This window comes from Symphalangus syndactylus, chromosome 4, assembly GCF_028878055.3.
Source record: "Symphalangus syndactylus isolate Jambi chromosome 4, NHGRI_mSymSyn1-v2.1_pri, whole genome shotgun sequence".
Lineage (NCBI taxonomy): Eukaryota > Metazoa > Chordata > Mammalia > Primates > Hylobatidae > Symphalangus > Symphalangus syndactylus.
In genome coordinates, this window is record NC_072426.2 from 15,314,269 (window position 1) to 15,327,230 (window position 12,962).

The 12,962-nt window shown below is 41.1% G+C and overlaps 1 protein-coding gene across 1 annotated transcript; it reads right to left on the bottom strand.

Moving 5' to 3' along the window:
* Nucleotides 1–6,177: 6,177 nt before the first annotated feature.
* On the bottom strand, nt 6,178–9,142 carry TPBG (trophoblast glycoprotein). The gene is made up of 2 exons (XM_055274163.2): nt 8,950–9,142; nt 6,178–8,478 (listed from the first exon to the last, which is right to left on the bottom strand). Exon 2 carries the CDS (start codon nt 8,138–8,140, stop codon nt 6,878–6,880), a length of 1,263 nt encoding a protein of 420 aa, XP_055130138.1. The 5' UTR covers nt 8,141–8,478; nt 8,950–9,142; the 3' UTR covers nt 6,178–6,877.
* Between the last annotated feature and the right edge of the window lie 3,820 nt (nt 9,143–12,962).

A 12,962-nucleotide genomic window follows, 5' to 3' on the forward strand; every position in this document is an offset into this window, starting at 1 on the left:
TCAAATGAGAATAAATCTTTTATGTGAAAAGCCGCACTCCATGACATGTTAATTATCATTACTTGTCCTCACAACTAGATTAGAAGCAAGTTTATCTCAGAAACTCATTTTTAAAAATCCAATGCAAGATCTGAAAAAATGATTCATGGGAACGTACTAAGATTTTAAAGCAAATTAACAATAAGATGAGTACAATTAATTCACTTGTATGAACTCTCACTTAATTCTAAGTATACCCATACAAGGCATCTAAAAAAATAAATAAAAGAGTAGAATTCAGGCAAAGATGTAGGTTTGTCTTAATAACTGCTTCCTAACTCATAGCTAGCTAAATTTATTTCCCAGATGTTCCTCCATACCCCACATTGTCTTTCTCCACCCTCACACACACACACACTCACTCTTAACTGGGCTATGGGCTTAGCTATCTTCTAAATTTGTTAACAAAGAATAGAAATTTATGGACTCAAAACAGTGACAAGTTAGTTGACAACTCGGTCCATATTTACTTCTGTTCAAAATCCTGTCCACAGACATTTCGTTACTATGTAAAGTTTGATGTGAAACTCTTAAAACATATAGTGAGCTATGATCTATAGTTCATCATCCTAATTTAAATAGGCATCAAAAATATTTTTTGAAGTTAGAAAAAAAGAGATTATACCCTCGGAGCTAGTAATTCTCCCTCAAGGTAGGGAAAAATGCAAAAGGTAGAAACACAGGGGGGTACAACAATGCTTATTAGAACATAAGTTAAAACTGCAAGCAATATCCTGTATGTATAAAACATATGATTGTCTGCAGTACATTAGAACCAGATGTTAAAATAGTTTTTCATAGTAGTGGACAATGCTCAAAAAAGTGTAACTAAAAAGGCAGGATACATGTGAAATAAAGAGAAGGCCATTTATCCCAATATTAGCACTTCCTTTTTCCTTAGTCATAGTGTTACTCATGGTACTTTTCCCTTCCTGTACTTCAAAATATTCTACAAAACATGAGTTAATTTAAAAATATTTTTTAAGTGTTTTATAGCCAGTGTTGAAATGGTCTATAAGAATCACCACAAAATGTGTACGATTGAAAATTAAAGTCCTCCTTGAATACAATGTAATACTGTATTGTAAAACTGAGAGAAACTGTCACAGGGTCACGTGTATTTGTAAACTGACCCACCTAATGTTCCAGTCAGTCCAATTCCCCTGGGTAAGGTCACCTTGAAATGTTGTGTGTCATGGCTCTCTTGGGAGGAAGAAAGTAAAAAGTAATAGAAACAGAACTGACAGCTGGGCACGGTGGCTCATACCTGTAATCCCAGCACTTTGGGAGGCCAAGGTGGGCGAATCACTTGAGGTCAGGAGTTCCAGACCAGCCTGGCCAACATGGTGAAACCCCATCTCTACTAAAAATACAAAAATTAGCTGAGCATGGTGGTACGCACCTGTAATCCCAGGTACTAGGGAGGCTGAGGCAGGATAATTACTTGAACCCGGGAGGCAGAGGTTGCAGTGAGCTGAGATCATGCCACCACACTCCAGCCTAGGCAACAGAGCAAGACTGTCTCAAAAAAAAAAAAAAAAAAAAGAACTGTAAGGGGAAGGGGAAAATAAATCTATAATCTTCCGTTTTTTTTTTTTAAAGCCTATCTCGATAACATCCTTGGTTCTTTAAAACATATTTTTAATATTTACTTTTCACAAAAAGTATTATAGAGGGTCATATCTTAAGCTTCTGCTTCCTTAGACCAAATGGTTCCTTACATTAACCAAGTTAAATTGTGAATCACAAGTAAGTCCTATCATCATGTCAGCTAAATATAAACTGTATTTGTTTTTATAAACATTTACGTGTAAGTGTATGATAATCATGTTGCTTAATCTTAACCCACACTTTTTTAAAATAATGAAGTAAACCTAATTAATTTCCCATGCAATACCCTGAAAGGTACTCACGCTAGCTTCCCAAAATTCACATAAATTATAAGCCTTTTGCAATTTGCAACATAAATACTACGATGTGAGAAAATTGAGATGTAGTGTGTGTGTCCTGCATATGTAAAGACAGTAAACTGGCACTTCAGCAGCCGAGCTGGCAGTGTTTGGCTGGTCAGTCCCCTGGTTTTCCAGGGTGATAATGGATTTGCATTGATTAACCTCCCTGTTTGGTCCAGGCCCTTGGAGGATGGCAGCATGCACCTGGAGTGGGCGTGAGCTGGGAGAACACAGCAGAGAATGCAAAGCGGACTGTCTCACCTGGTGACTGACTGACTTAATGGTCATGAACTTGGTCTCATTTGTTTAGTTTTCTCACCAGCTGAGCTAACTCACATTTAAGGTTGAATTACACAAACCAGCACAGCACTCCAGAGTTTTTATTTTTCTTTTCCAAAGAAATATCACCATTAAATTTCCAAAATACTTCCTATTATATAATAGACTCATAAGATTGTTATGAAAAAATTATTTCGAAAACATTAAATGTTTTCAGGGGGTTAAAACATGGTAATTTTTAACAAAGTAAAATCTAGAGCAAACTGAAGCATTCACTCAAAGCAACAACAATAAAACAAATAAATTCACCAAAGCAATTGCCTTTTTTTATTAGACATGGGGATTTCAAAGGCCTCAAGATAGGCAATTAGTAATGCCATCATCTGGTAAAAAGAGCACCAGAAGGGGAATCTAGAACCCTAAGATTTTGTCCTGGTTGTCACTGTATAACATAATAAGTCACAATTACCAGTTACTTCATTTGTGGAATGGAAAGCTGAGCTTGACACTTCTAAGAGTGCTTCCAATTTTGAACTACTAAGAATTTGTATTCTTGTCAAAATTATATAAATCATATATTAAACATTTTTTTAACTCTAGATTTTTTTAACCCATGACAAAGAGCTGCTAAAATGTTCTAAGATAAAACAAAATAAAATGAGCCTGCCTTTTTGAAACAAAAGTCTGTAAGAGTAACAATGGGAAAATAACTGTACAAAACATCCTCAAGAAGATGTTTTTCATCATCTAAAAGGTGACAGGATCACCTGGACAATGTCGAATGTATTTTCTTAAACTATTTCTAGTGCAGCACTGCAGTATGGGTGAAAGATCTTAAAAATACAGTATCAAGGTAATTTTCATATATTATCTAGAAATATAAATTCCTCCTTTCCTCTCCTTTACTGTTAAAAATCTTGCACAAGTGTAAAAGTGAAACCAGAATTTCATCTAATAAATGTCTGTCTTCACTTGACGGTGCTGCTCTGAAAGCTGGGTGACTGGATTTGGGAGCAGGAGGAAGCACGTGCAAAATTGTTTTTAACCTTGTAAATCTCATGATGTCTCCTTTAGTGCAGTCTTGGGAGAAAAACTAAAATGATATGAAAGAGTCACAATCTAGAGTTGCAAAGCCTCTAAGGTCCTCAACAAGGTAAGCCCTGTTTTAGAACATCAGGTAAAAGGAAAAGAGTAAAACAGAATTCCTAAGGAAACAATCTCAGTTCATCTGGACCTTCTTTTTTACAGCCACTTTAATTAAAAAGACAGAAGACAAAGATATTTCTAATTAAATACTGAGATGAGCATAATCCACACTTACTGCCAATCAAGATATTTCTAAAGGATTTATTATTTGTGATTTGCTCATTTATTTCAACTAGCCTTCCCCCCCAGCTCCTACTCTTTTTTTCCTTTAAAAAATCCTATTCATTTAAAAAACCCTATTCAATGTGCTTCAAAGTCTCCTTATTTTGTTAGAAAAATCTATCAGCTCCTGTACAAATTTGCCATTGAATCACACCCATAGCAGCCAAACTGCTATTACAAAAACGAATGCTGCAGACTGAATGGTTATGATCAAAGGGGGGCAGTTATAATTCAGGGCCAAATAGCTGTATTATCCTAAAATTTTTGCTACTTTAAATAGAAATTTATGGGATAATTGAATAGCTTTTTAAATTAAAGGATTTATCAAGTCCTTGAATTTCTAAGTATTTTTTCTAACTTTCTTCAAATGAAACTTGTAAAGGATAAATGAAGGGTGTTTTACGTTGAAAATTTTATATTCAGTAATAGAGTATTACCAACTAAAATTTTAAAAATGGATACTTGCAGGTTTCTAGAGTCAACAATGCATTAATAGTAAGAACAGTATTTAAAACAGACTTGTCTTATTTTTAAATAAAGTGATACTTTTATTTTTCCCATATTCCCTAATACTTATTGAATTTATATAGCCTCTATCTTCCAAGGAACTTAGAATGTTTGGTAGGCTTATAGACTTAAGAGTATTAGGGCTGCAAAACATTAATCAGTTGTCAAATAATAACAATTTTTTATCTTAAGAATAAGGTGTTCTTTTTATTGACTTTTTTATTTCCATATTTTGGAGAACAGGAAGGAGTGATGTGATGGAAAACAAAGCAGTGGCAATTGGAAAGTCCATACAAGAGAGTAAGTAGGGGGATGAAAAAGAAGCCATAAATTATAACTTCAAAGAAGCCATCTACCTAACAGGGAAAACTTGGCTTCACTTTATCAGTTTCATCATTGCTTCAAAGAGTTGATGAGAAAAGCTAGACTAATGAATCTACTGCTTTCCTGGTTCTTAAAGCTCCACTTTAAACTGTTGCATTATCATGTGATGAAGAAACAATTCTTCTCAATAGAGGCTCTATCAATATTATAATTTGTTTCCTACAGTATCAGAAGACTTACTAACTGAAGTCCATTAACAGTTTACTAAGATAGTGGCCACTATTTTTGACAGATTAGTATCTCATTGTTCTTACCAAATAATGGCAACCAGACAGTTCAGGAATTTCTGATGAACACTTAAACTGTTTGATGGAGTTTTAAGTGCCAAATATTTAGCTTTTTCTGAGGTAATTATAGGATCTGAAATATAACCCTTAAATAATAAATACTATATTTCACAAAACAAGCCTGATGGAATTTAAGGAATTACAGCTTCGTATTCTGACTACATATTCTAACCTATAAAAAGGAAGATTTACTTATTTTTAGCCCTACTTTGAAAATTTCTGAATTCAAAGAAGGAATCAGCAAAGATTTCTAGAACCTAAAATACTATCTGATCCTATTTTACTTATAAAAATATGAAAACGTAGATTTTATTTCAAACATAAAGCACTGAAAGACATAACCAGTTCAAAGGAAAAGCAGGCCCTAAGACTCACTGATGCAAGTTTACCTAATACTTTTAGTTAAGCAATAATGGCTACATTTAAATCACTTGATAAAAGAGCCTGAAGATTGATTAATGGAATTTACTTTTCAGCTTAAATGGCAGAAAATAAACTGAAAAAAAAAAAGCCTTGTATATTATGGATGTATCAATTAATGATTGCCTGTATTTACATCTAAATGTGATTTATTCTTCACAAAGGTGTATATACTTACATTATGAGCAGCTTAGCTAAAATCAAAATATCCTCAAATTCTTAAACACTGAACTGAAGATAAGAACCTATAAATACTTGAGACACGTGTTTACAGATGTAGACATTTATCTGTGGCTATTTCCTCAAGTTCATACTGAACCATGTCAACTTTTTAAACATATTAGCTGGGTCTCTGATAAACTAAAGACCATTTATGTTCCACTTCAAATGTTTTTTTGAAAATATCCTCAAGAAAATCTAAGTTTCAATTTACATTATGACATTGAGAAATATTTTTTAAATTTATATTTTATATCTTTTATTTCAGAATATTGTCTTCAAGACATTTTATCTTCATATTTATTTGCATTGTATTTGTTTCAAATTCTGCTCTAAAAATCCACAGAACAATTTCAAACAGAGTTTTATTAAGTAAATACTATTTTTCTAGACCAACGATAACTTCATTAGCCTTGAAAAAGCCCCAAACTGGGAACTGTTTATTGTACAGAACGCTTAGCTTTTACCAACTTCGTTATGCTCTTACAAAACTGTTTCATAAATAGCATTAACTTTGGGACCATACAGTCACATGAATACTCAAACTCTCCATTTAAATACTAAAAGGATCCACCATTTCAAAACGATCTCCCAAGTCTATTTATATTAGACATTGCTACAGTTTGATTCTCAGCTATGTTAAGTAATAATTAGCATCGGAACCAAGACCTTTGAATACCCCTGCCCTTAATCCTTTTTTCAAAGCAAACTTGCACACACTGTAACTCTTTTAAGAATCTTTATTATTTTTTTTTTTAACAATTCAGTCGGCTGGATCTCGATGCAGTTTATTAAAAAAAAATCAGTACATTTTCATATAAACTGCAATCAAAAAAGCAATTTACTTTGTCAAAGAAGTTATGAAGTTGCAAGTTATTTTTTGTAATACGCAGAACAGTAAAATGGAAGCATGCTCTTGGATGCAGGTGCTCCTGTATACTATGGAGTTATTTTGAAGAGCCTGCTAACGTCTGCAGGTATAGGATGCAATTATTTTCTCCACAACTTAGGTACATGAGAATAAAACTGATATTTGTGAATAAAGTATTTTTCTCGAAAAAGTTGAGGCAGCTTTTGTTGAACGCTATCTGTGTGGGTACACTTGCTACACCTTGAACTGTACTAAGAGAGAGACAGACAGCAAGAAGTCCATGTTCACGCTGAAACCTGAAAAATCCCTCCGTACGTGTTGACGAGTTCCAAGAAAAAGAGGGTAAAACATTATACACAATTGTTCATCGTCTTACATTAACAGAACACACCAAGAAACTTTACATAACAAAGAAGCAAATCCCCTGCACTGCTTTTAGTCAAAGTCCGTTGTGTCTATAGTGGAGGATAAAAGTGGAGCAAGCCTAGTAGAGATAAAGCTTAAGTCTACACCTCATGCAGAGTTGTCCTTGGTCTGTCCTCTAACATTCCTCAGACATCCGAGTTAGAACTGAGGTTTGTCAATCTGGGGTCCGCGTTGATTTCATATCTGTAATGATACCCCTCCATGTGATCCCTGCACGCATCTCTGATGTTATGCATCCACTTTTTTATCCCCTTGCGGTTCAAATACAAAACCAGAAGGAAAATAGCGCCTATCAGGGCTAAAACAATACCCAGGAAGACATAAGAGGTTTGCAGGGATGGGGGAAGAATCGGGTCACAGTCCAGGTCAGCACTGTTGAGTTCCAAGAGGACCCGATTCCTCATTTTTTCCGGATATGCACAGGTGAGCCGGTCTTTGCCCTGCACTATCTCTGTTTCCTTGAGCCAGGTCACCATGTCTGCCATGTGGCAGTCGCAGACCCAGGGATTGTTGTCCAGGAAGACCCTAACGTGGGGTAGACCTTGCAACTCAGCCAGGGTGCCATTGTGAAGGACCTTGAGGGCATTGTCCTCCAGGTGGAGGCTTTCTAGATGTGTCAGGTTGCGGAAGGACACGTAGGTCAGGCTCACCAGCGAATTGTTACTTAAGTCCAGGTGCCTGAGGCTGGGCAGTTGGGCCAGCACATCCCGCGGCAGGTAAAGGAAGTGGTTACTGGCCAGCTCCAAGCGGCGGAGCCCCTGCAGTGCACGGCCCGCCAGCAGGGCCGCCACCACCATGCCCTCGAAGCTCCGGTTCTGCCGCCCATCTTCAGGCGGCACGATGTGGTTCATGATCAGTTCCACAAGGGGACTGGGGGCCGAGACGCTGGCATTGCTGCCCGAGAAAGCGAAGGGGCTGAGGCAGGCCAGTGGGTTGTGGCTGAGGTCGAGCTGGCGCAGGCTGGGCAGATGCTCGAAGGCGCCCGCGCGCACCTCGTCCAGGCGGCTGCCGCTGAGGTTGAGCGCGGCCAGCTCCGCCAGCGGCGGCCGGCGGGCGAAGACGCCGGCAGGGAGCACGGCCAGCTGGTTGCCGGTAAGGAAGAGGTTGCGCACGTAGGGGGGCAGGTCCGTGGGCACCTCGGTCAGATTGCGGTTAACGCACTTGACTGTGCGCGCCGCCTCGGAGCACTCGCACAGCGAGGGGCACTGGTCGGGCAGCGGGGGCTGGGCGGACACGGCAGAAGCCAGGAACGGCGCCGAGGAGGAGAAGGAGGATGCCGAGGAAGTGGGAGAAGACGAGGAGACCCAGCCCAGGAGGACCAGCGCCAGTCGCGCCAGCCGCAGCCGCCCGTCCCCGGCGGCGGGGCCCCGGGAGCACCCCCCAGGCATCGCGGCTCGCGTTTCCCCGGAGCTGGGCTGGGACGGCGCCCGCTCCAAAGGCTCGGGAGGCTGGGCCCGGAGGGCGCGAGCCGGCGGAAGCGTCTGGAAAAAAAAACTTTCCTCTCGTGGCAGCGAGGGAGTGGCGCCGCAGCCGGAACTTGGCTAACCCCCTCGCTACCGGCCGCTTCCCTCCGGGGCCGATTCCCCCGCCCCCTCCCTCCAGAAAGTACGCACGGGGGGTCGAGACGCTTGGCTCCGCGCTCCTGCTCCCGCTCCTCTTCCTGCCGCCGCCTCGGTGGCACCTCTTCGCCTCTTGTTGGCGCCCCTCGCTGGATCCTCTGAGGGACCTGGGACAAACAGGAGAGAGGCGTGAGCAGCGGTGGCTGCAGCGGCTTCCGGAGTGCAAAACTCGGCCTTTTCGAGTCTAGTCGTCTCCACTCGGTCCCAGAGACCTCCCTCCGAAAGCCCGCCCCGGCCTCGCCTCCCCAACCCCTCCGGTCTCTCTTACTCCGGAGGGGGACGCGCATCCGACACCCAGAGCGCAAAGTCTTCCTTCTCCCCTGGCCCACACTAAATAAACCCGACCGGCCTCCCGCCCTCCGCCTTTCCCGAGGAGACTCGTCTCCCGCGTCTAACTTCTCGCTTAATCCCCAATTCCTTCCCTACCAAACTTCTCCCTCTCCCGGTTCCTTCCCGCACCGCCTCGGCGGAAAGTCGGCCTCCGGGTGTCTCCGCCCCCGCCCGGACCTCACCACCCGGTCCCGGTCAGGATGCGAGAGAAGTTTCAAGTTACAGGGCTTTTTGATCTCTTTTTGTACCTTCTCGCATTAGCAGGAAGTGGATCTACAACTGTCGCCCCCCAGCCCGCGCCCCGCCAGCCCCTCGGATCCCAAAGGGGTTCAAGTCATCTCCAAAGAGGAGGGGAGAGTCTGGGAACAAAGCAGCAGTGGGACTCGGGGTAGACTGGCAACCCGAACCAATGCTACTCTCCACCCGAGGATGGGGAGGAGCCCCAACGATGCCTCCCAGGTCTCTCCCAGGCCGCGGGCTCCCACTGCTCACCTCCACGTCCGCCGCCTCCAGAACCAACTCTGAGTTCCACCAGAGTAGCGACGACTTCCCAGCTCCGCGCTGCGGGCGCCGACTCTCTTCGCACTCCAGCCCCTGGCCCAACCTCCCAACCTCCGCAGCTGGGAAAAACCAACCCGGGGGGCGGGGGAGGGCCAGGACTGTCGGGGAGACTCCCGCCTCGCGGCCAACCTCAGCAGCCGTAGGTCGGGGGATTTAAGAAGAGAGACTAGGGGAGCTGGGCTGCGCGCCTCCTCCTGGTGGAAATTAACGAGGAATGTGCCGGAAAAGGTGAGGGAATCCCTTTCTCTCCCCCCTCCCCGACATCCTTGGGTGGTTCCTCATTTTGCATACTGTATTTACCTTGGACAAGAGCAAAACCGCAGCTGAATCTCGTGGAATTCACCCTGATTCAGGCACCTTTGGCAGCGACGAGATAGATTTAGGCATGACAGAGCAGCGCGAAGCAGCAGCAGAAAGAAATGAGCTGAAAATCTACAGCGGCAGCAGCAAAGGCACAGCAGATTGTATGGAAGCTTCAGAAGCTCTCCCCATCAAAGTGGTACCTGAGGCCGCAGACTTCAGATTTAGGTGTAATTAATGCCTTCCCGCCTGTCCCCCCCCCCCCCGCCCCCTCACTTCTTGGGTAGTGATGGAACTTGTGAAGAGAGCGCGCCAACTTTAAGAGAGAGAGAGAAAGAAAAAGATTAGTGGATAGGAGATTCATTCCTGATTCATTAGCTTTTCTCTTACCAAAATTAAAAGCAGATGGAAGAGAAAGGCAGCCAAAGGCATCCCAGAAACAAAAGGCAAATAGCAAAGACTTGAGTCACCTGGAAAGCGGACCCGCCCCCCTCGCCAGATGTAGCGCGGTGTGTCAAGTCACTTCTGCGGAGAAAGCTCCAAGGGTGGGGAGTGGAGATTGCAGGAGCTGACCTGGGAGAGAAGTTTGGTTTCAAAGTCGATTGTCCCAGGGGGCATCTGGCAGATGGTGATGGAGAGGATGGGGTTGGGGAGAGGGACAAATTTAATGGTTGGTTACCGGAACGATCTGTTATTATAACCAGACAGGTTTTGGGTTCTGAAAGCCCTATCGTTGCTCTCTGTAACTCCATATCCCCTTTGTCCCAATTAAATAATTTCCCCGAAGGGATAAGAAGGTGCTGGTTATTCCAGGCTTCTTCATTTTAGAGAGAAAATGGCAATTGGGGAAAACATGGTTCGGAAATTTAAGACCTGGTCGTATTAAAAAAGATCAAATAAGGATCCTGAGGCTTGTGCCTGGGACATGTGCCTTTAGTGTGAAGAAACACCCCAACTCTCGAATGCCTGATTACTTTTACAGAAAGAGACAGTCTGCAAAGCCGACAGCAAAAATGGCTCAGACAAAAGCTGAAAACACTGGAAACTGCAGAGATTTGTGCACAAAAGCTAGTTTCATTAATTTGCATCTTCAGCACGTTTATCTACATCTCTTTTCTTATTTTTAAAAGTGTTTTGCAACATGAATGTCAAACACTTTGAAAAAGAATCTCTAAAGCTGTAGTCATGTTCTGTATCCGGATTGTGATGGTGGTTACATAAACCTATACAACGTGTTGTAACTCATAGAACTTTGTAAACTAAAAGAGTTAATTTTACTGTATGATAAGTTTAAAAATAAAATTAATTACTCATTGGAAAAAAACCTGTAATAATGCTCTGGCATATTAACTCTGGTCCTGATCTGAAGACCAACTGCTTTGTTAGGAGAGTGAGATACACTTTAGAATTTAGAAACGTAATATATATTCTCATCTGATCTTCAAGACAACTCAGAGGCAAGATAAATATTGTTAGTATTATTGCTTGTTGCTATTATTGTTGTTGTTCTGTTGTACAAATGAAAACACTGGGGCTTTAAGTTAGCTTGACTGAGTGTCTTCCACTTGCCAAGCACTGTGCTGATCACAGATATTATCTCATTGACTCTTCACATCGGTACTCAAGTTAGGTCCTCTCACTCCAGTTTTACAGACAAGAAAATTGACGCAAAAATAAATTACATAACTTGTTCAAATGAGTGATGGAGGTGGGAACCAGGCCCAGATTTGCCTGCCTCCCATATAGTACATCCCACATTCTGCCTCTAGGCAAGCTTAAGGAGTTTGTGCAAAGTTCTACTCTGTTCCACTTAGGCAGAACGTAAACCTCACCTCTTGTTCCCTTTTCACTTCTTCTGCCTCCACCTTCCTGCAGCTGGCAATTGCTTATGGCTGCTGAACAGGGACCCAGAAATTTAGGGTCATTTCTAGCTCTGACACTTGCCTGCTGTGTGCCTTCTATAATAGGACCACTAATGAAATTTGAAGATATTTCCATGAAAATTGAGATAAATATGTCACATACTTAGCAAAATCACCTGTTTTGATTGTTCTTTCCTAAATTACCCCCTCATGTTATTTATTGTAATCCACTATATCTCTGTAACTGTGTTAGTAATAGGAATACAAGGATAAATAAAGTCTCTTTAAGATAGAGTTGCCAGATTTAACAAATAAAAATACAGGACACTCAGTTAAACTTTAATTTCAGATAAACAATGAATACCTTTTAAGTGTGTCCCATGCAATATTTGGGAAATGCACCCAAAATTTTGTTGCTTGTACTTGAAATTCAACTTTAATTGAGTATCCTATATTTGATCTGGCAATACAGCAGTTGATAATCTGGTAAAAGAAAGAAATAGACACGGAAACAAAAGCTCTCAATGCAGAATTGAGTCCGGTTTGGTGTGTGTATCTTTCCAGTCAATGCCCTCCTTCTTTGTAAATATTTCAATTCTGTTTCTGCTATTTTTTATGTGAATGGGATCATAGTATATGAATTATTCACATTTTTTCTTTTTTAAAAACAACCATCTATCTTTCTGTGTGCATACGTATAGGTATGCTTCTCCTTTTTTAAAGACTGAAACATTTCAAACTGTAGATTGTTGTACCACAATTTATTTAACAGCCTTATTGAAAGACATTTAGATCAGTAACTACTTTTTAAAGAAGTTTCCTTCAAGTGAGAAAAGCTTACTAGGATCAGTTCTATTTTGATTGTCTTAAGCATTTAATTATCCCAAATTATCATACTTACTTTACTCCTGACAGCTTGAAAATTTTTTGTGCATGATGCTATTTACATACTCTAAGGCAGGGCAGAGGATTGCAGAGCACATTTTTCCCAATTTATTCTTCTATTCCAAAGTGAAATAAAGGAAGGATCTGAATGTCCCGACAGATAAGAACCAATTTAGTGTATTTCAAGAGGTCACTTTGTAGCCTCCAGGAAATGTTTCTACAGGGACCATTTTTCTTCTAATGACCCAAAGGAAAGTCATTAGTAAATTATTGAACTATTGCCTCTAAATCCTGATTAGGCAAGGAATAAGATAGGTATAAAAAGAATTATGAGTGGTTATGATCACCCTTATGGTGACTAGCAGAGACAAGACACGTGGTCCAGCGTGGACAAACACCAAGATTATTTAAGACTAGTTCATTTGATCTCTGTCTCAAATTAGCAAAGGAATTGAATACATGTGAACACTGTCAAATCTGAAAAGTAACTAAAACAAAGTCAAGTGTTGGTGAACAACAAGCACATATGTCAAAAAACCATGAACCAACACTTAAAACTAAAACCATCAATTTGAGGGTCAATTTGACCAAAAAAAAAAAAAAAAAAAAAAAACACCAGGAATTATGCATGTATATATGTATATTCATGAAGA

What these genes read in the sequence shown, in the direction of transcription:
- TPBG (XM_055274163.2), bottom strand. Translation starts at nt 8,140, where the DNA reads ATGCCTGGGGGGTGCTCCCGGGGCCCCGCCGCCGGGGACGGGCGGCTG.